A 23,817-nucleotide genomic window follows, 5' to 3' on the forward strand; every position below is an offset into this window, starting at 1 on the left:
GCTTTAATTATAGAATTGTATGGATGCAAATATAATTGTATAGATTGCATTTATGACTTACATTGAAAATTTAATATTATTGTCTCGCAAATTTAAATAAATAATTTTGATAATTTTCATTTGAAAAATAATATTTGTGCAATTTGATTTCTTATTTTCACAATTTTTAATGTATTAAGTTTAATTAATTAGTGTTTTTCAATAATTTTAATTTGACATTTTCTATAACATTAACATGTAAAGAATTGCAAATTAGTCATAACAGCCTCCTTTATCGCCAAAATTTTTCACTGGAAGCGCTGGCATCGTTTTTATTGTCCCTACCATGGCTACGCACACAACGAATTTGTACATTTAAATCATTAATATTTTCGTAGTTATTGATGTTATCCAAAAATTGATTTCCTGTCATGTTTTGGCTCGATTACGAACATCTTTTGAAGCAATACCGAACTTTTAGGACAAAGACCCATTCTAGTTTATTCCGATTATTTTCATTCACATTTACTGAATAGTTTTCAGTTCAATAAAAACTAATTATATGCCATTCATTATCTTTCGTGTCATTTATTATTATATAAAATTAAATTTTTTATTTTTACAAAAAATATAAAATTATAAAGTTTATTGTTTGAGTTTTATGATTTTATTTGATACTAATAATTTAATAATTTTTGACAGGAAACTAAATATTCGACAGGAAATTTACGTATATAATATAGTTAGTTATATGTATTTAATTTTACAAAATATATATAATTATTTGTAAATAATATTATATTTTATTAATCATGTAAGTTAATGGTAGGTATATTATTTTCTAAACATTTATTTGAACGAAAACATATAGGTATGTAAATATTTGATACGATATTCGCCTAAAATTTAGAAAGAAAACGTATAGTTTATTCTCCTCTTTGACTGAGATTTTAAATCAAAGAGAATAAAGAAAATAAGATATTTTCCTTTATGCAATTAAAATCTATTCTACAAAGATCACATCTAAATTAATATAACTTCCAACATCCTTTATTTGGAAGGGTTTAGAGATGAAAACAAGTTTACGATCATACATTAATTACAAGAAAAAAAAAGTTTGTAAAATTAAAAATAACGATGTTATTAAACAGTAAACCCTTTTTATTTAACTATAAACAAACACGATCTGGAAAAATGTAAATTATTATTTTAAAATTAATAAGAGGAGTAATTGCACCCCTTCTTCATTCCAATTGCTGCAAATTTTATAATTAAAGTGATCAAAAATGAAGTTTTAGTTTGGGGTTGAAATCTCACATTTAGGGAATAATTTTGGCATTTCTCTGATTTTTCTAAAAGTTTTCCTTCAATAATATGGTACCTAACGACTTGGTGATTTGATGTATTATTGATATTGATGCTAGATCAATTAAATCCATGGTACCCCCAGACAGTGAACTTCTGGCTTCAATCAAGTTGTTTTTATTCCCGTTCATTATTCGTCATCATAATATGTATAGGAACAAGATCCTACATTTGGTTCTCATACCGAGAATCCAAACCAAGCCTCCTGTTGGTTTCAAAATAACCAATTACGTGATGGAGCATTTTTGCTCACGAGTTTTATATTTTGTTTGGTTGTGTATTGAATGTTCAGTTCTTTTATTCTACTGGGTGTCCCGTAAGAACCGCACGCTTTTGTTACATCAGGAAGAAAATAAAATTCTAAGACGAAAAGTCCTTTTAGCTATTAATTAAAATAGGCATCCAATCAGAAGCATTGTAACTAAAAATTAAAACCACTCGACTCTGACTGAGACTTGCTAATTAATGATTTTTGATAAATTAAAAATAAATTAGTAAATAATTACTATTTAATTAGTAAATAATTATTAAATAAATTAGTAAATTATTAAGTATTGAGGAATTATTTTGATAGCAATAAATTAAAAGCTCACGACTCTGCTCAAATTGAATGCTTAATTGTTATTTTATTTTTAACAACAATAATTATTTAGTAATTTATTTTTAATCTATCAAAAATCATTAATTAGTCAGTCTCAGTCAGAGTCGAGTTGTTTTAATTTTTAGTTACAATGCTTCTGATTGGCTGCCTATTTTAATTAATAGCTAACTATCCGTGCATCCGATCAAAAAATGGAAAAGGATTTTTCGTTTCAGAATTTTAGTTTCTACCTGATTCAACAAAAGCGTCCGGTACTTACGGGACAGCCTGTATGTTACGTTATTACTGGATTAAACTGTTGTACAGGCTATGATGTCTAGGTCTTGATCATCATGATATTTACGTGACTTAATATGTGTTTGACTTAATATAATTTTAAGTTTTCCTATTATTTTTTATGACTATGCTGTATTATTTGTTTAAATTTTAATAATAATAATTAAAAACATTGTAGTACCATACCATCAAATTTGTTTAAAAAAATTTCTCCCTACTTTGCTGTAACAGTTAAAATAACTCCTACTACAAACAATTTTTATAATGTTAATATTTATAATATTATTTTTATCATATCCATGCTTCTTACCTTATGAGACAAGCAACAAGTTATTCAATTTACCGTTTCTAAAACATAAATATAAACATTGTGCGAACTGCATACAAATCTTCCCAAAACAAATCTTAATGTTGTTATTCTAACAAAAATATAAATTATCTCTATTTAAAATCTAATTTGTTTGTTGTGTTTTTTTATTATTAAATATTAAATTTAAACCTTTTTTTTAAAATTTTATGAAAACAAAAAAATTGAATTATGGGTGCGAATGGTAGTACGTTATTTGGATCAATTCAACCGTAAGTTTTCAATTTATTTTAAAATATATTTCATCAACATATAATTACTTCATTTTAGAATATGCTTTGATCATTGGATAATTTAATTATTTTAATATTGTTTAATGACAAAATCCATTAATTATTACCAGGGCCGAATTTAGACAAAGTGCCGTCCTTGGGCAATGACAAAAAATACCGCCTTTGGGTAAAGGCAAAAATGCCGCCCTTGGGAAATCCCAAAAAAATCCACCTTAAGTTTCTTCAGCTAGTTCTGATACAATAAAATACATATATAATTTGAACTGAAGAGAAAAATTTCACGCACTTCTTTTTTATCGATACTATAGGCTTAACAAAGTGTATGCATCAGAATTTAAAAATTATACGTTTGGTTGAGAAATTCAAAAGTATAATATTTTTTCGTCATGTCTAAGATCAAACTATTATCTTCAATCAATTTTTCGCCTAGGGCCATGCTCCATGTTTGTCTAATATGTCAATCCTGGCCTGAATATTACTATTATTATGTTAAAAGTGTTTTATTTATTGTAGTTTTGTATTGGTGCTTAAAAGTATGTGCGAAAGCGCGTTGGATTCGGAATGATGTCTAGAAAAAGTTCCATAAGCGTTTTTTAGCACATAAAAATTACAAAAGTTAGAAATAATTAAAAATGGAAAAAGAAGTATTATAGTTTTCGTCAATATTTATAAACTATTAATATTTATGAAATTAAGAAAAAAAATTCTTAAAGAGTAGGAAATTTCCAATAAAAAACTCCTACTTTCCAAGGAAGTTTATCTCCATTATTTATAATTTTAATTTAACGCTGAAAATAGGTCTCCGGGCAAAAGTTGTTAGAGTTAGAGAAATAGAATGGTTCGAAAAATTGTATTACCCACATCGCGTCTCCCCGGAAAATAGGAAAACCCCCAAAATTAGATTTTTCAATTTTATACATGCTAGAAAGGTGGGATTTTCAATGTATAAAACTGAAAAATTTAATTTTGGATTTTTTTATAATTTCCCGAGGGGGTGCGATGTGGGTAGTACAATTTTTCCAAGTATTCTGTTATTTTGACCTTATTCCGAGTCGATTGGTGAAAAATCCCATCCTTCAAGCATGTATACAACAGAATAACGTAATTTGGAGGGGGGGGGGGTTCGGATGAAGAAGTTGATGTTTTTCGATTTTTCCCGGAGGTTTCAAGTAATTTCGCGTCGAATATAGAAACGAAAACCGCACCTCTAGCATATGTAGAAATGCCTTAGAATTTGTATATGTCAGTGAAAGAATGAGTCAGTCAGCCTCACTTTGGGAATGTCCATCTGGTTAACATTTAGACCCGATTAATTAATAATTAATTAATCAAAATATCTCAAGCAAAATTTAGGAATTTTCCTTTAAAAATTCAATGGTTGGTAAGATGATCTTATTTAGGGCTCCTTCAAGGGCAAATACAAAATTTTTCGTAGTGCCTCAAGAACGTACTCCACATTGTTCACCATGTCTTCTACTATAAAACTTGATAGACAAAGATATTCATAGAGTTAACTCATTTTGTATAATAAGAATTATTGATTTCTCCTCTTCTATCATCGTTATCAAAATATAATTTAGTTAACGATGATGGATCAAGTAAGAGGAATCAAAATCTTGAAATGGATTTAAAATAATTTATGTAGATTGTTTATATTACTACTTTCTATAGTCTAGTGAATAAAAGTCCTTGTAAATAAAATTGAAAGTAAAAAATGATTTCTGATACAACTGATACGTTTTCAAAATATCGTATACCAAAACTTAGCCAGTGAGCAGTTTTGAATTGGATGAAATTTGGTGTGTAGTATCTATAATGCTACGACTAGACACAAAGATCAACACCAAACTATAATGCAAAATAGGGAAGTGTCAAATGGTTATATAACATCGTATAATGAAGGGATTTTATTCACTTTCGGATGTTATCGAAAGGATTTCGAAAGAAAGTATTCAACATACTTGGTAAAATATCTTGAAAACTAAGAACTTTTGAGTTTTGAGGCCATTTAGACTTTGCACTACCTTTCCTCACTAAGAACTAGCAATTCTCTAATTTTCAGAAAATTTGACGTAAGAGTTATTTTTTAAAGGATTCTACTGGGTACATTTTTTACGCCTTGAAGGCTACTAACGCTGATGCTAATGTATATTGCCACCTTGTGAAAACTTAATTAACAAGAAAACTCAATTTTTAAGAGTTTTACAACGCAAGTTGTTGATTTTTACAATGCGAGAGTACATATTTCCTAGACTATTACTACTTACTTATAGATTTCTAAATTATTTACATTGTTTCTTGGTGGTTAATGGTGTTTTATCTTGATGTAGGTAATAAAATTTCAATTTGAGTATCTTCTTATGAGGTTTATATCTAAAACTATTGTCTCAAGTACCAATTATTATAATAAATTCCAATATTTCATAAATTAATATATGTATGATGTAAAAAAAAAAAAACAATAGAAAAGGAGATAAAAGTCAAATTTTTTTTTGAATTTTGTGGATGATGTTTTTTAAAAAAAAAATTTTTACGTCTTTTCCTTCATATGCCACAAATCTGGTTAGTTCCATGTAAATGTTTTTTGAATTTTATTAATTATCCGAGACAAAATTGAAGTATCCAAAATATTAGTGACATCTTACCCCGTGCCAAGTTAGATTATCAATCTTATTGACTTGGCATTGGTATACTATTTCATCGCTTAACAACTCGAAAACGTTCTCGTTCTATCTTTCTTTTGCATATTTGCAATGATCGGGGCCCATATGCGGTGTTTTTTTTTGTCTTCGTAAATCATCTTGACGCCTTTCTGTACAAATTTGTCCTTTTTTCCCCCGTGTTTTTTTTTTAGTTTTCATAAAACAACCTGACGTCCCCTTATGTGCGATCATTCTCATAAAAATATACATTTTGTACTGCTTAAAAAAGGCGAACTTCTGGGGGTCCTCCAAAAAAGGTGTCCGGCAGTGAGCATCATATCTTTGGTTTAGATGATCTAAAATGGTAATTTTCAAGGTACCTGTATTTCAACTTCAATCGAAGAAATAGTCAAAATTTTGATTTTTGACAAAATGACGGCTTCCAAAAAAAAAAAAAAAAAACATTTAAATTCTTCAAAAAATTAAAGTTTTCTAAAATATCTGAAATAATTTTCAGAAATTTTATTCCTAAGATTAATACTTGGGGAAAATATCTAAGAAGATTGTGTAAAAATTCGATACCGATCGGTCAAGCCGTTTTGGAGAAATATTGTCCACGGACTTTGAAAACAATGTTTCGAGAAAAACGCGTTTAAAGTACTTTTAATAGAACTTTTTGTTATTATTCATTTGTTGTGTACCTACAGTTTTAGTTTTACCAGATATATATTTTTTGTTTTTAATCAAAATCAACATTTTTGTTTTTTAATCAAAATCAACAAATAAGATCTGTATCTACATTACATGCCATTATTTATTTAGGTGTTTGGTATTATATCATAACAAGTGAAAAGAAACAATTGAATGAGTTAATTGTTGAAATACCATTTATAGACAGTGTTGATTGCGCAATCGTTTGTTTTTTACGTCATATAAGTAAAGAAAGATAATCACTCTTAGATAGTCACATTCGTGTATATATAAAACGACTTTGGTGTCACACACCCACAAAACTAATATTCCAATATAATACATACTTCAACTACATTATAATCTAGCATAATTTGCTCCCTCACAGGTAAACAGTGATGTTTACGAAAAAATGTTAAACTCAATGTTGTTTACTTTTTTATAAAGAACATGTAAGGAACATAAAGCACGATATAAAAATTTCAGCTTGATATACCTTTTCGCATTTTAAGTGTTTGATTGTTAATTGTTAAGAGCTTTTGAGTTATCAAAAACGAAAAGAGATAACAATAGTCAGACAACCGCAAATGGACTACTTAGGTGATTTTATGAACACCTATACCAAAATTTGGTTGGTAGCAACAATATTTTTAAGAATTACAAAGTTGGGACTAACCTTAAGTGTACCTCGATATATTTCATATATACATAGTATAAAAACATTGAATAAATATTATTGCCAATTTTAAAAGACTGACCTTGCAAATAAAATGAATTGCTTAAAATTGATTGAGAATAAGAACCACCTGTTATTTTTAAATGATTAATTAGGTATTACTTCTTGGAAAATACAAACCAAACCTGAAATTAAAAAACTTTTAATCAAGTTTTTTAGGAGGAAAAAATTAAATTTGCTAGATCATATCATATACATAATAAATACATACTTAAATAAATAATCTGGAGATTTTACAGGATTCCTACATTATCATTTCGATTGTCGCATATTAGTCCAGTACTATTAAGTTTTTACCTCGGAGCCCAGTTATAGTGAAAGGATTTTGATTTTTCTGGATTTTCTGAATTTCTTATATTAATGAGTAGAAAGTTTACCTATTGAAACCTTCCACTAATGTTTTTATACCCTGTGTATATGATATATATATCAAGGTATACAAATTTTAATCACAAGTTTGTAACGCTTAGAATTATTAATGTAACGAAAAAAATTGTGGTATAGGTGTTCATAAAATCACCTAATTAGTCAATTTTGAAAAAAATATTTTTCTACTTTTTAGAACAAAGCTTGTCCCTAAAAAGTATCTTTTAATAAAAATTTTATATTTAAAACTAAAAATCGAAATTATATCAAATATTGTGGAAACAATGGGAGCTCGAATTACTTACAATACCTAAGTACTATATTATGCATTTTTTGTGACACAGAGATACATATATGCTTGCTATATTTCAGCTTAATCGGAATCCGGGAAATTGAAATTTAACATGCAATATTTATTTGATTACACCCAGCGGACAGGTGAAATTAAAAAAAACTTTTAAAAAAATAGAACTCTTTGCAAAAACAACCATTTTCATGACTTTTGCACTTGAATATCTTAAGGCGTTTCTATATAAGTATATTTAATTACGAATAATTATGGTGAGTTATTAAAATTGTTCTTTAGCACCTGTAGTGTGATCAAATAAAAAAAAAATGGCGTCAATTTTTAGATAATTCTGAGTTCGGAGAAAAAAATTGAATTTAGTAGATCATTATGATACAAATTGAGGAAACTAAAATCTAACATTTTTTGATGGTCGGAAGGGGTCCAAAAAAAATGGTAAAGTGGCCTAATCCGGTCTTTCGCGCCAGACACCGTCGGATTGAGTTAAAAATAAAAAAGTGTTTAATAAGCTTAGGCGCCGTAAAAAGGCGAAAAGAATGAGCTGCGAATGAACCCGATTGGTCCATCGATGTCCCCACAAATTGCAAAAAACCATCGATTTTGCTCGAAATTTCAAAACTTCATAGCTCTTGTTGTTTTAAAGATTCAAAGCTGAGATTTAAATGGATTGTAGCTTTTGTACCCATGAAGTATCACACACAATTTCAGCAAGATCGAATGTATACTTTTTGCAAACCGCAGCTGAATGCAAAAAACAGGACTTTTGTAAAATGGCCCTAAAAAAGTTGTGGTGCGGTAACGCGCTATTTTTTTTACGCGATCATATGCTTCAATAGTTAAAGTAATACCTACTAAAGTGCCAACCTCTCATCTTTAGTAAAAGTTACTAAAATATTAATTTTAAATTACTATTATTTTAAATTATAACATTAAAAATAGGATGGAAGTAATGGGAGCAATTATTAAGAGACAGAAGTTATGTGACATTATAGTCTTAATAATTGCTCCCATTACTCCCATCCTATTTTTAATGTTATAATTTAAAATAATAGTAATTTAAAATTAATATTTTAGTAACTTTTACTTAAGATGAGAGGTTGACACTTTAGTAGGTATTACTTTTACTATTGAAGCATATGATCGCGTAAAAAAAATAGCGCGTTACCGCACCACAACTTTTTAGGGCCATTTTACAAAAGTCCTGTTTTTTGCATTCAGCTGCGGTTTGCAAAAAGTATACATTCGATCTTGCTGAAATTGTGTGTGATACTTCATGGGTACAAAAGCTACAATCCATTTAAATCTCAGCTTTGAATCTTTAAAACAACAAGAGCTATGAAGTTTTGAAATTTCGAGCAAAATCGATGGTTTTTTGCAATTTGTGGGGACATCGATGGACCAATCGGGTTCATTCGCAGCTCATTCTTTTCGCCTTTTTACGGCGCCTAAGCTTATTAAACACTTTTTTATTTTTAACTCAATCCGACGGTGTCTGGCGCGAAAGACCGGATTAGGCCACTTTACCATTTTTTTTGGACCCCTTCCGACCATCAAAAAATGTTAGATTTTAGTTTCCTCAATTTGTATCATAATGATCTACTAAATTCAATTTTTTTCTCCGAACTCAGAATTAAATTATTCAAAAAGTTAATTTGATCACACTACTGTCTCTACATTATTACATACATCATTGTAGTTTCTACGTGGAGGTAAAATTCAATAAATAAATCATTAAAGTATCTCTCTTACATTATTTTGAATGAAACTGAGGTAATTTCAAGGTTGTTTTGTAATTACTTTAAAAAAAAATTGTTGTAATTGTTTTTAAAAAAAAATTTGATTGAAATTTAAAATATATTTTTATTTATATTTGTACCGGAGGCAACTTTAGATGATTATATCATATTATATTATTATTATTGTTCTTTATTATCTAAGTTTGTTTACTAAATTTTGAAATAAATTTCGATTTTTACCCCAATTTCCTAGGTCAATTTTTTGTATTATTTAAATTTTAAATTCATTTCGAAATATCCTAGGGTTGTCATTTATTATCTTTGAAAATATTTTTATAAATTTTGAATAATAATTTAAATGTCGCTTGACAATAATACAAGAGCATAAGTAATCGTTACAAATGTCATATGTTTTCCATATTTCGATCGATAGCAGATCGTCTTCTTGCCAAAAATATGATATCTGTAATATGTAATCGACGAATCTATATCCAATGGCGAATTAGCTACGTAGCAAGAGTAGCAAATGTTACAGGGAGCATTCACGTAGGGCACGAGATAGATTTACGAAGATTTGGAAAAAAAATGGCAGAAAAAAGGAAGGAAGAAGACAAATTTTTGACAAAAACAAAAAACACATACATCTGTTAATTGGATTTGCTACAGTCCTCGCACGGACTTAAGCTGGCGCTGTCTATATCTTGTAATACTTTCTTCTTAAGATGGTTCTATACACATTTTTCAATGGTGTGAAATAATTATTTGATTGGCGTAAACTTTGTATTTTTAAGACACTTAAGGTGGGAAAAAATATTTTTAAAGAAAAGCGGTTTTCCAGATAAAAATAGTTATACCCTTACCCCGATTATACCCTTGCTTTATTAATTTGAAATTTGGATGTGTAATAGGTACTCATATTCTACCTGCCCTGGTTACTAACTTTTTCGAAAATCCTGTTTATTTTTCCAATTTTCATTGTTCACATCCAGGTATAGTGGAATTCGAAAACGTGCCTAAGTGTGAACAATAAAAATTATGAAAATTAACAGGATTTTCGAAAAATAAAAGTAAGCAGGTAAATCATATATCCAAATTTCAAATCGATAGAGTAAAGGGTATAATCGCAGTGCATGAAATTCAATTTTAACTTTAAGCATTCTTCCACCCATTAATGTTTAAGAAGAGCCTTAAAAAAATTACAAAGTTTCCGTCTTAACCCTGTTTATTTTAGAAGCTAAAAATTTACTTTCCCAAAATGAAGAAGAAAGTTGTTTGCAGTGTTAAAATTATATACAACTATATAATTGGATATTAAAATATAATAATTTGGTACTAAAGCAATTAACATGAGTTTTCTCCTCGACGTGCATTCAGAACTGAAAACAGATTGTTATTACCGTATGTATATGGGGCTTAGTCATTCTATGTGTTTTACACGATTCAGAAGGTTACTGTATTACTCTATATTTTGATGTTAAATTGGTAATGGGTATTATTACCTACCTACATGTTCTGTAATTCAACTTTAATTTATAACTTTTATAAATCCATCGTACAAAAAGTACTCGTTGCATATGCCTGTAGTTATAAACAGAACGAGAAAAAGATAAATTTCCTCAGGCGAATATTACCTTAGTTGAAAATATCCCCACAAATTGTAAAAGTTATCTCCCTCTATAACTATTTTGAATAGATGAGAATAGAGTAAAAATCATCTGGTATGATCTGATCCTTCTTTATTACATTTTTGCTAAATGAATAATTAAACAGAAAAAATCAGAATCGTTTTAGGTATACCGAAAATACATTCAATGAAAATTATTTCGGATGCATTTGTTCGCAATTATTTTACCATGTATATGAAATATACCAAGGTATACTAAGTTTAGTCCCAAGTTTGTAACGCTTCAAAATATTGATACTATGAACAAAATTTTGGTATAGGTATTCATAAAATCACCTAATTAGTCCATTTCCGGTTGTCTGTCTGTCTGTCGTCTGTCGTCTGTCTGTCATCACGATAACTCAAAAAAGAAAAGAGATGTCAAGCTGAAATTTTTATAGTGTAATTAGGACGTAAAAAGTGAGATCGAGTTCGTAAATGAGCAACATAGGTGAATTGGGTCTTGCGTCCGTAGGATCCATCTTGTAAACCGTTAGAGATAGAACAATAGTTTAAATGTAAAAAATGTTCCTTATAAAAAAAAAACTTTTCTTTGAAACATTGTTTTGTAAACATCACCGTTTACTCACGAGGGCACACAGATGCAAATTTTATAGTATGTATTAAAATAGGATAACTAGTTATGTATGTGTGACTTGTATAGGTATATGTGTAATGTGATCAACACTGTCTATACATGGTATTTCAACAATAAACTCAGCCAATTGTTTGTTTTCACTTGTTTTCATTTTAGCTTTAACCGCAATACATTAATGTTAAATTTATTCCTTTATCATCATCAATATTTTGAATAAATAACTCTCCAAAAATTATATTTAGACCCGGTAAAATCCGTCATTGAGGATGAATAATTTTCGGATGGAAAAGTTTTGCAGGATCTTGAGAGGATATTGTTTAAACTAATTTTTTTTTAAACAAATAAATAATATTGACCGAATCGCTTCGGATAAAATTTTTTCTTATAATTGGTTTCAAAGTTAACAAAAGTTCTTAGACATTTTTCTCTAAGCTCTCCAGTTTTCGAGTAAAAAATTCGAAAAACTTGAAAAAACGCAATTTTTACGATTTTCATCCCTTTTAGTAATGGATATAACAAAATCACATTTTTAATATCTATAAAATTTTTATTTGTTCTGTAAAGCTTACTTAACATGTGCTTAACTTTTAATTGTTAAAAGAGCGCGAAAAAAACCGCCCAAAAATAAGATATTTTCTGTTCTATACATGCTAAAAAATGGCATTTTCACCAATCCACTTGAAATGAAGTTAGATTAACAGAATAGTACGAAAAATTTCATTTTCCACAACTTAATCCCCCGGAAAATCCGTTTCCAGGATCGTGTTAGGTATATCGAAAATACTTTGAATGAAAATTGTTTTGGATATGACATATGTTAGCATTTATTTTCAATTTAGCTTTAACCGCAATACATTAATGTTAAATTTATTCCTTTATCATCATCAATATTTTGAATAAATAACACTCAAAAATATTATATTATATATAGGTAGATATATTTGAGTACAAACGTGCTTTTTCCCCCTTACCCTCATCCTTAGCACCACACAGTTTTTCCACATATACCTAGCTACAAATAAAAATCATGAATAAAATAAATACATTTTTTGGTTGATTTGTAAAAACAATTTGAAAATACATTGTTCATATGTCTAATATAGGGTTGCCCATTTTTAACATTTTCGAGAACTGGAGATTACGCTAAAAAAGAAATCGGTAAAAAGCTGGTGATACTTTTGGGACTGAAAGTCTCATAAAGTAAAATATTTGTTCCTTGCAGTAGTAGTAGTATACTCTTTTTATACCATGCATATGAAATATGCAAGGTATATTAAGTTTAGTCCCAAGTTTGCAACGCTTAAAAATATTAATGCTACGAACAAAATTTTGGTATAGGTGTTCATAAAAAAACCTAATTAGTCCATTTCCGTCTATCTGTCTGTCTGTCGTCTGTCGTCTGTCGTCTGTCCGTCTATCATCACGATTATTCAAAAACGAAAAGAGATATCAAGTTGAAATTTTTATAGTGTGCTTAGGACGTAAAAAGTGAGGTCGAGTTCGTAAATGAGCAACATAGGTCAATTGGATCTTGGGTCCGTAGGAACCATCTTGTAAACAGTTTCAGATAGAACAAAAGTTTAAATATAAAAAATGTTCCTTATAAAAAAATAAACAACTTTTACAAACACTAGGGTGCTAATTAGGTGCAAATTTTATAGTATGTATTAAAAAGGGAATATCAGTGATGTGTGTGTGGCTATTTAAGAGTGTATATCTTTCTTTATTTACGTGATGTCAAAAAACAAGCGATTGCGTCATGAACACTGCCTATACATGGTATTTCAACAATTAACTCAGTCAATTGTTTGTTTTCACTTGTTTTTATACTCTTTCTTATATTTTTCTCTTAAATCGTACTTTAACGTTAATCGTACTTTAAGCTAAATGTAACAGCATCTAACTACATCAAGCGCTTGACAAATATTAAATCTCATGTTTAGAAATAATTTAATTAATTTTAATACGCAATTTTAAATAAAAAGCTTGATTTTTTTAAATAGGAAATTGAACTAAATCTCAATCAATTTTGACTTTTGGAGTACTTTTCAAAATATCGACCTTTGAAAATTTTCTTTAATTATTTAACTTTCGATATTTCGAAAACCAAGGCAGATACCGAATAATTTTACTCTTATTTTTCATCTACATTCAAGAAGTTATATTAAAATCCATCATCAAAGTTGAAAATAAAGTACAAATAAATTGGCAGAACGTAGTCGGTGTGGTACTGAAGTGTGAGTGCGACCACTGTAATCAAACACGACTAACTTCCCAGAGGAGGAAAACATTAAAAAAAGGTCTTATTAGCCTTCATAGATTATTCTTCCAATATGTACTGCAGCTAATACTGGAACGATCATTATCTCCATAGATAAATGATGTGTTTTTCAAATTCTGTTTGATCAGTTTTTTTGTAAATCTCCGATCTAAATCTAGACTTGGGCAACCCTAGTCATATATCGATTTTTCTTACTTCTAAAATACCTACTCGAAAAATTTCAACAAAAGTAAAGTATGGCATCAATCAATATTTACACAATCATCTTTTTATCAGTTATATTTCTACGCCTATTTGCAAAAAAAAAAAAAAAGAAAAGTGTAACGTAAAGCGACCCTTATGCTTCGTCATAATAATAATCAAATAAAAAATTTTTTCGCCAACTTGATAAACATACAAAAAATATTTTAAAAGTTGAAATAATAGAAACAACGCGGTACTTTGTGCAAAACATTGTCGTAGTACTTGCCAGCAACACCAAAAGAAATACAATCACTTCCATTTTCCACTCCGAAAGTATTACGAAATATTCAAGTTAAAAACACGTTTTAAAGTATAGTAGACCCGCTAAACGTTTTGCAAGGTGCTGTCGGGCAGAGTACTACTACAAACTTCCAGTAGTCTGGAACTTTTTGATAAAGAATACCTTGTTTACCGACAGATTACATATCAAAGTGATAAGATTTCAATCATTTTCTATTTTCAGCCACGAAGAATATATTTATAATAAATCCGCATTGTTATTACCGATACTGTTATGTTGAATTACAAGGGGTGTCGGATTAGATAGGAGCCGGTTTACCGCGAGTCTACTGTTTAAATGTTTATTAACTTAACAATATACAGAAGTTATTGTAATAGGTTCGAAAATAATTTTGTCTATAAAACTAATATTTACTGACATATTTATTATAATTGACCACTGATTAAAAGGAGGGGTGTTATTAGTTCATGTTTCTGTGTATCTGTGTATCTATGCATCTGTTTGTCTGTGGCATCATAGCTCCTGAATGGATGAACCGATTTTAATTTTTGTTTTGAAAGATAACTTGATCGAGAGTGTTCTAAGCAATCTTTCTATTGTTATTGTACTAAAACTAAAAAAAAATTCGGTAAAGATACCATACAGTGTTCATCTTCACTATAGTTCCAAAAGCAGCATCTCTAAATTAACCAGAAATCCTTACCCAGTTATGAATAAAGTTCAGGTGATAATAATTGAAAGCATATTTGGCAATTCAAAGTTGGAAGCGGATGAATTTTTCCACTCTTTTTTCGCGGAGTGAAATTTGTCATTAGAGAAATATCCTTCCCAAGTATCATCACCTCTGGGTTGATATCCCAGATATTCGAAAAAGGCGAATGTCTGGGCCAGGTCTTGTCGTCGGTTTCAATTTTTTGTCTTTTATTTTCAATCACTTGATAACTAGACCCCGGCCAGATAGGCGCCGTAAATTCAGCCACGAGCGTTTGGCATAGGAGGTTTCAAGTCCTTATACAGAATGTTCGATTTACATCTAGGCATATAAATATCACGAGCATGACAGAATACATGCGTTAATATATACATATTACGAGTATGACAGAGTGCATGCGTAAAGCAATGCATCTAAGTAAGAGGTATTATATACATGTGTTAAAGCTTCGATATGCGTTGAGATAGTGGTAAGACACTTGGAGAGTGGGTGTTTTTTAGTTGAATAGATGAACTACAACAATACAAGTAAATTTGCAATTTCATATAACACCTATAATACCTTTTACTTAGATGCATTGCTTTACGCATGCACTCTGTCATACTCGTAATATTTATATGCCCAGATGTAAATCGAACATTCTGTATATGTTCTTGCACATACTATTGAGAAATAATTTAAGAGTAAGTTTAAAGGCTACCTTACCTTTATTAATTATGAATTCCTTTACTAATTATATGAGTATTATGAATTCATTAATTATATTCATTAATTTTAACAATGGTCAAAGAGAATTTAATAAAAATTTGTTTCTCATAAAATTATATAAACTACAAAAAAATGAGAAGAATAACATATCATTCTAATAATTGTTATAATTAATTACGTTATAACTTTATATTGTAAATCAAGCGTGCATCTAGAAATTTTTTTGGAGGGGCCAATATGAATTTTTCTTAAAATATTTTTGAGTGATTAAAATTTTACATTTTTAATGCTCTGGCCTTATTTATTTATTGCATAGTGACACTGAAAATATTTTGAGTTATTTAGAAATAAATACACGAAAATCTGGTTCATTTCGTAATTGAACGGCTCTAAGTCTATAAGTTTCTGATATATTTTAGTCGATAGCTTCGTAAATACTCGCCTAATCGACAGATTCGATATATGAATTTTTGGGTTAAAATTTTACCTTAGATAATGATTTTTATGCAAATCAAAATTCTGTCGATTTTCTTAAGTTGCAAAGGAATAGAAAAAATCTTTTTGAAAATTACAAAAAAAAAGTGAAATAGCTTAAAAAAAATAATCACCTCATCATCAAATGAGACTTAGTTGATAAGTTTTTTTTGGTTGATTTTCCGATTGGAATGTCAATTTTTCGAGTTATCAGCTGAGAAAGTTGCTCCGGGGTATCACGCGAGGATTGGTATACGATTTTAATTGTTTTCTTATAAATTACGCGTTTAATATCGCCCGTCATAGGGGCCGATTTTTGAAAATATATTCCCAATTTCTTAAAATTTTTGAGTTAGGGAACTCTCTTTGAAAAAATTTCAAAGATTTAGTTTTTCAATTCTAGCTACCAGTTATTCGACCATTTTAATACTTGCTGGGGGAACAACTTATGTGCTAATTACGTAAAAATGATTGATTTCTTTACTTTTTGGATAGAGTAATTGACCCGATTGCTACTCTGTGTAGCCGCACTTGTAAATAAAATATTAATAACTATAATAAAAGTGAACAATCCTGTATTATGGCTATTCTTTTCAAAAAGTATGTTATTATGTTTAGAGATATTATTTCTAATTATTATTCCAATTATTATATATTTGCTTTTGGTATTATTTTATTATAATTTCTGTAAAATTAAACAATAACAAATATGTGAAAACTTTGTTATTTATTTTGTTAGTGGACAATTGTGTATGCAAATAAATGGTTTACCATTTAAAATGATAGAATTTAAATTAAACCACTTGCATAGGAGCTATATAATCAAATCAATATTTTAGAAAGATTTAGAAAGTAAATCAAACAATATGTGCACGATGTCGAAACGAGATATTTGATCGAGTGGACTTAAAAGTAAGGACAACAAATGAAATCGATGTTATCAAACCAATCACTAAATCGAAATTTGAAGTTTTTCCAATATCAGCGGCGTAGCGAGAGGTGGGCAACGGGGTGTGTCATGCCTCGGGCGCTACTCACAAAGGGCGCCAAATGGTCCGTAAAACAAAAAACTACTACTGTATAATTTTTATTTTTATTATAATTGATTTCTGGAAAATATATTTTAAATTTAGTGCCAGTGTAATACAATAAATGTTAATTCGTAAATAAAAAGGAAAAAAAGGTGCACTAATAGTCTAAATCAAACTGTAATAATATATTCATACTAGAAAAGGCACGTTTCTTCTTCTGGCAAGTCTGACTCGACCTGTGTCTGTCAGCACTACCTCTTGGCATCTACGCTACGCTGTGTGGTTACATAAATTATCTCCTTTCTTGATTTGTCTGATAAAATAATATGTAAAATATTATCTAGAATCTTTAGCGACTGAACTAGCCGAAATTCAAGACATGCTCCGTGAAGAGAAAATAGAAAAAGTGAAATCTTTATGAAAAATAGGATATTGATACAACAATACGTGTAAGAAGACGCCGCAAAATGCCCGGAGAATTGGCTATAGATAAATAATAGGTATTTTTTTAAGTAATTCTAGATGATCATATACATTTCCAAATTTAATCTTGTTTTCTCAACTACATTTTTTGTCTCAAATTTAAAGCCTAGCTTGAGCATATGACTTTATTTATTAATTTGCGAGTATATTTTACATATAATATTTTATGGATTTCAAATGGAGGGGAGGGGGGCTTAAATGTAATGCGCCCCGGGCGCGAGTTAAGCTCGCTATGCCACTGTAGTTGGTATCATTTATGACGTTCAACTGTCATAAATTCTTTAAAAAAAAATTATAATTTTTATGATCCACACATTTTTTAGTTTAAATTTATATATCATTTTAAATGAAGAACCCTTTATTTCATCCATTTAATGTAACGTTAAAATTTTATAGAAAAGAATCATATCATATTTCATAACATACAAAATAAATTGTTTATTTCATTATTGTTTTATGCATGAAAATTCGAAGTATAGTCTATTGTAAAGTTGAAACATTTTTTTTTTTATTAACACGCTTATATTAGCTTCACTTGTATGTATGTTTGTATGTTACTCTCTAATATTATACCCATGCATAGGGCATCATCAGTTATATACATTTATTATAATACCGATAATCATACTATACATATATACTTAGAAGGCAACAAGCGTGTTTTTTAGTTTTTTAAACTATATTTTATTTATTATTTTAACTTTATCATAAATTTTTCTTGTTATTATTTCAATGATGATAAGTTATACTTATATTACCAATACATGATATCACCCCGATGATAAATTACACTTAAATTGCCAATACATTATGTTACCGTCTGCATAATCCAGGCAGTGATTTTGCAGCCGGACTGAAATAATTCTTTCTTTTCAAAATGAATAAATCCATAATTTCAACATTCAATGGTACTATTGATTTTTTTCATCTCCGTGCAGAAAGTGTCAAATTTCTGGCCACTGCGCAAAATGAAGTTGCCGCTTTCCGCCTCCGTCGGGGAGAAAAAAAGCATATACACCACGGGAGCAAGTAAAGGATGTCTCAGAACTCGTATTTTTCATTTTTAGCTTCGCCTCGGACGATAATGAACATGAGATCTGAGACATTCTTTACTTTTGCTCCCTAGGTGTATAATATACTATTTGAGATACGCAAGATACAATTTTTGGAACAAATAGTGCTAATACGACAATTACGCTTCATCATAATAACCAAATAAAAAACATTTTCATCAACTTGATAAATAGTAAAAGCACAAAATATAAGAAACAAGTCAAAATAAACAATTGATTGAGTGAATTGTTGAAATACCCTATATATATAGACAACCTTTCAAATTTCCAGTCGTTCTAAAATGCAACTGTTAAATAAGATTGACAATCAATGATTTATTAATAGACATTATAAAAATATTATTTTTTGCAATTGTGTAGGTTTTATGTTTATTGTCCCGTAAAAACACACATTCTTAACATATTTATTATGTAACTTGTTATGTAATTTTAACAGAAAATTGCAACAATAAGAAATAATATAAAATATAGTATTGTATTATATAAGAAACATTAAGGTTATAGTACAAACCCCAAGACAATTTTAGATTTAGGGTTGAAATTATTTGTACCTGAATTTCAATTTTGATGATGAATTCTGTTATAACTTCATGAATGTAGACGAAAAATAAGAATAAAATTTTTTGATAACTGCCTTGGTTTTCGAAATATCGAACGCTAAATAATTAAAAAAAAAATTCCAATTTTCGATATTTTGAAAATTACTCTAGATATCGAAAAATTTCATTCTTACTTTTCGTGTTATAATGTCAAGTTATAACATAATTCACCATTAAAATTGGAAAAATAAAGTTTTTTAAAATTGTGTCCCCACTACCGTACTTCACACACCCTACTTAGTGGGGCACAATGGGTTTTGGACTATTTTTGGGGAAATCTATGAATACATCATCCATCTACCGTTTTCCCATGAGACTTTAATTAAATATGCCTAGTTTAATTGCCTAATCGGGCAACCCCTCCTAAAATTTTCAAGATTGATTTAGACTTAATGCAACTGCATATAAAAAAAATCAAGCCTTTTATCTAACGTTGCCCTGGCGCTCGTACATCCTTAAGTTATAGGTAATCATTTTCATTAAAACATCATAGTCCTCAAGCTCACGTCTAAATAACTTACATCAATGTTGACACATTTGTATATAATGTTTTTTTTATGTCCAATAACACAACTTCTAACTTAAGACAATTCTGGGAGAGTCCTCTTTCAAATGATCCGAAAATTTTTGGATTGGATTGGACCCCCATTCTTAAAATTAATGGTCCAATCCATTGTTGTTTTAAGAGGAATATCATAATTTTGTCCGAATGCTTACAATTACTGTCCCTTTCTACTTATATCACTGCGGTCAAGGTTTCCTATGTCTATACAAGTCTATGATATATCTCTATGGACCAAACACAATTTCCCGATTAATAATGTTGAATAGTTTGTTTCTCAAAGGTTCGTATCTTGGGCAAACAATCAGAATATGTGTAAGGATTCTTTAGATAATGAGTTACATTGTGTACGTTCTTTTCAAAGATATTTCTAACTATTGTTGATTTTTGAGTTTGCTCTTTCCTAGTATACTTAGAATAACATCTTCAAATATTTTGAACAAAAAATAAACGTGAAAGTTCCATTCTCCGTGTTAGATCTTTATTAACTACATTATAATGCTATATAATATTAAAAAAGTAAAGGAATTTAACTCTTTCCTACACTAAGAAAAGCAATTACATAGTTGTATGTAGAATACCTTTTTTTAGATCGAAATTCCTAGAAATTTGTGAAAAGAAAATTCTAAGAGATTTATTCAATAATAAATAAAAATAAAAATTATTTTTTAAAAGATTTTTTTTTTTTTTACAGAACGGAGAACGTATCATTTACAATAAATGGAAAGCCTTATATAGGTATGAGGCTCAATGAAAATTTTAATATTATTATTACACCATAAGTACCCTTAAAATTACTGATTGTTATATTAAATTATTTTAGTGAAACCAGACGGGATAAAAATTAAATTAACCACTAGTTTAAACTCATTTATTAGAAATGTAGCTCAATTGAAAGGAACCAAAGCAATGTGTCTGGAGGGAGGTTGTGGAAGTTGTGTAGTTACCGCTGAATTTGAACATCCGGTTACTAAAAGGCAAACTATTGTTGCAGTTAATTCGGTAAATTTTTTTTTGTTCTGTCTATAACATTTTAATGGAATTATTATGTTTATACCTTTTTTTACAGTGTCTGGTTACAGTACTATCTTGTGATGGTTGGAAAATTACAACCGTAGAAGGTATTGGAAATAAAAAAGATGGGTATAATGTGATACAAAAACGTTTGGCACAATTTAACGGAACTCAATGTGGTTTTTGTTCCCCTGGTATGGTTATGAACATGTATTCTTTATATCAATCTGAAGAAAATGGTTTAACACAAAAACAAGTGGAAAATTCATTTGGTGGGAATATATGCAGATGTACTGGTTATCGATCCATTGCTGATGGCTTTAAAACTCTAACAACTGATGCAGATCAAAAATTATTAGCTAAATGCCAGGATTTGGAAGAATTGAATATTTGTTCAAAAACTGGAACATATTGTGCAAGAGAATGCCAGAAAAAGAATCCAAATTACATTGAGCAATCAACACCACGAAATTATGTTTATATTCGTATGGATAACGAAAAATGGTATAAAGTGTTTAAGTTATCTGAATTACTTGAAGTTTTAAATGGCGTTGGAGACGAAAAGTACATGCTCGTGGGTGGAAATACAGCTCATGGTAAAATTTCCAACTTTTTAATGTAGAAATTTTGAAACTTAAAAGGGAAAGTACTAAATAATGATCCCTCAAGGTAAAATGACCCCTCGTTGTTTTAAGCGAATCATTAAAGCCAGCCAGTGTATTTATCGATAGATGACTTCCACGTGAACAAAAAAATCGTTCAACAAGAACTTACGAAAGCTATTTTGTGTTTTGTAGCAAAAATATTAATTTTATTGCTTATGATCTATGGTAAGACAAATTTCAACGTAAAATTTCTTTTTTTGTGTTAGTTTTCGCCGGCTGGTTGTTTTATTCTTGGCTTCTGTTGATTATTAATAATATAACAACACATTTTGATGGGCGTATAATAAATTTTAAGTTCAGTTTTTATGACGATATTCAAATATGTCGTTACGAGTAAAATGATCCTCTTTATATATGTTAAAATGATCCCTTTTTTGTGTGTAAAATTATAATAGGTAAAATGATCCCCTATCATTTGACGGGTCTTGAATGTGTTTGATTTAAATGATTTTTTTTATACTAATCGTTGATGCCATTGTAAATCAAAGAACAATTAAGATTTAATTTGAACTGTTTGGTAAAAAATGTAATGGGATCACTTTATCCACCTATTCATATAAGGTCAGTAAAACGATCCATTTTCAGAAATTGAATGGTTTTAAGAACTTGAACAAATCAAAAGAAATTGGCATGTCAATATTGCAACACTTGAATATTAAAACCAAAAATAATTCGACGTTATACATATTTCGTATAGTTTGGCTATAAATTACATTTTTTCTTAGGAGGAGCATTATAAGATAACTATCCTACTTTACTTTTTTGAAATTAATGTGTCTGTTTTCTTAAAGGGGTGCGCCGTCGTGATACTGCTATTATGGTTTATATTGATGTAAATTCTGTAGAAGAACTCCACTCTTTAAATATTTCTGATACAGAAATAAAACTAGGGGCAAGTACTAGTTTAACTGAGGCTATGAAATTATTTTTAAAAATTTCTAATGAGAAACCCAAATTTGCTTATTTAAAAGAAGTCTATGATCACTGGGATTTGATTGCAAATGTACCTGTACGAAATGTAAGATAACATTACCGTAAAAATTAATAAATTATAATTAATTTTTGCTTTGTTTTTAAGGTAGGAACAATCGCTGGAAACTTATTACTAAAACATGGATATAAAAGATTTCAATCTGATGTATTTTTAACGTTGGAAACTTTTGGAGCAAAACTAACTATTGGTGAGACACATTTTAAATAATTCCTTTTCCTGTATTAATTGGAAGATTATATTTCAGTTTCTAAAGATGGTAGCGCAGAGAAAGTTGTATCACCTAAAGAATTCCTAGATATGGACATGAATGGGAAAGTTTTAGTCAGTGTAACATTGTATCCTTTAGAAGGAAATTATGTGTATCAGACCTATAAAGTAATATGATAATTTAAATATGATTTCTTCAAAATCTACAATTAACCAAAATTTTTTTGTATAGATTATGCCACGAGCACAAAACGTTCATGCTATTGTTAATGCTGGATTTTGTATAAAACTAGGAGATGATAAAAATAAAGTACTAGAAGCCACAATTGTTTATGGAGCAATTAATGTCGATTTTGTTCATGCCAGTGAAACAGAAAAAGTACTTTCTGGAAAGAACTTATATGATGATGGTACAATTCAAGCTGTGTGTTTAAGTTTAGATAGTGAATTAAAATGTGATGTTGCGCCTCCAGATCCTTCACCAGAAGCAAGAAAAAAACTTGCAATCAATTTATTTTACAAGGTAATGGTCAATTAATTAATTAATTTCATATTGTCTCTAAACTAATTTTTCGTTGATTTTAATTTTAGTTTATTTTAAATACTGCACCAGAAAATTTACTAGATCCAAAATATAAGAGTGGTGGCCCTAAGTTTGATAGGCCTGTTTCAACAGGGAAGCAAGAATATGACACTAAAAAAGATACGTATCCATTAACACAACCAATCCCAAAAGTAGAAGCTCTTGTACAATGCTCAGGTAAGACATTTTTCAATAAATTCCCTGATAAAAAAGTCTGATTCATGAATCGAAAATTTCCAATTTAACCAATCGGAATGAATAGAATTAAGTTGGAAAAAATTTCCGATTCATCAATTAAAATTTTAAATCGAAATTACCGGAATTTCAAATTGGTTCCAATTCATGAATGGGATTGAATTGGAATGGCCTCTATTGGATTGAATCAATC

At 29.2% G+C, this 23,817-nt stretch overlaps 1 protein-coding gene across 1 annotated transcript in view; it reads left to right on the plus strand.

The window, feature by feature from the left end:
- The first annotated feature begins 2,714 nt into the window (after positions 1-2,714).
- The window catches only part of LOC123294737 (indole-3-acetaldehyde oxidase-like), a 40,340-nt gene continuing 19,237 nt past the window's right edge, over positions 2,715-23,817 (plus strand). The window contains exons 1-9 of the mRNA XM_044875868.1: positions 2,715-2,800; positions 20,661-20,704; positions 20,790-20,968; positions 21,036-21,576; positions 22,437-22,663; positions 22,724-22,826; positions 22,884-23,014; positions 23,079-23,369; positions 23,438-23,606. Coding sequence (XP_044731803.1) covers positions 2,760-2,800; positions 20,661-20,704; positions 20,790-20,968; positions 21,036-21,576; positions 22,437-22,663; positions 22,724-22,826; positions 22,884-23,014; positions 23,079-23,369; positions 23,438-23,606 — 1,726 coding nt within the window. The 5' untranslated portion in view covers positions 2,715-2,759. The remainder of the gene's footprint in view (positions 2,801-20,660; positions 20,705-20,789; positions 20,969-21,035; positions 21,577-22,436; positions 22,664-22,723; positions 22,827-22,883; positions 23,015-23,078; positions 23,370-23,437; positions 23,607-23,817) is intronic.

The sequence above is a fragment of the Chrysoperla carnea genome, chromosome 3 (assembly GCF_905475395.1).
Source record: "Chrysoperla carnea chromosome 3, inChrCarn1.1, whole genome shotgun sequence".
NCBI classification, from domain to species: domain Eukaryota; kingdom Metazoa; phylum Arthropoda; class Insecta; order Neuroptera; family Chrysopidae; genus Chrysoperla; species Chrysoperla carnea.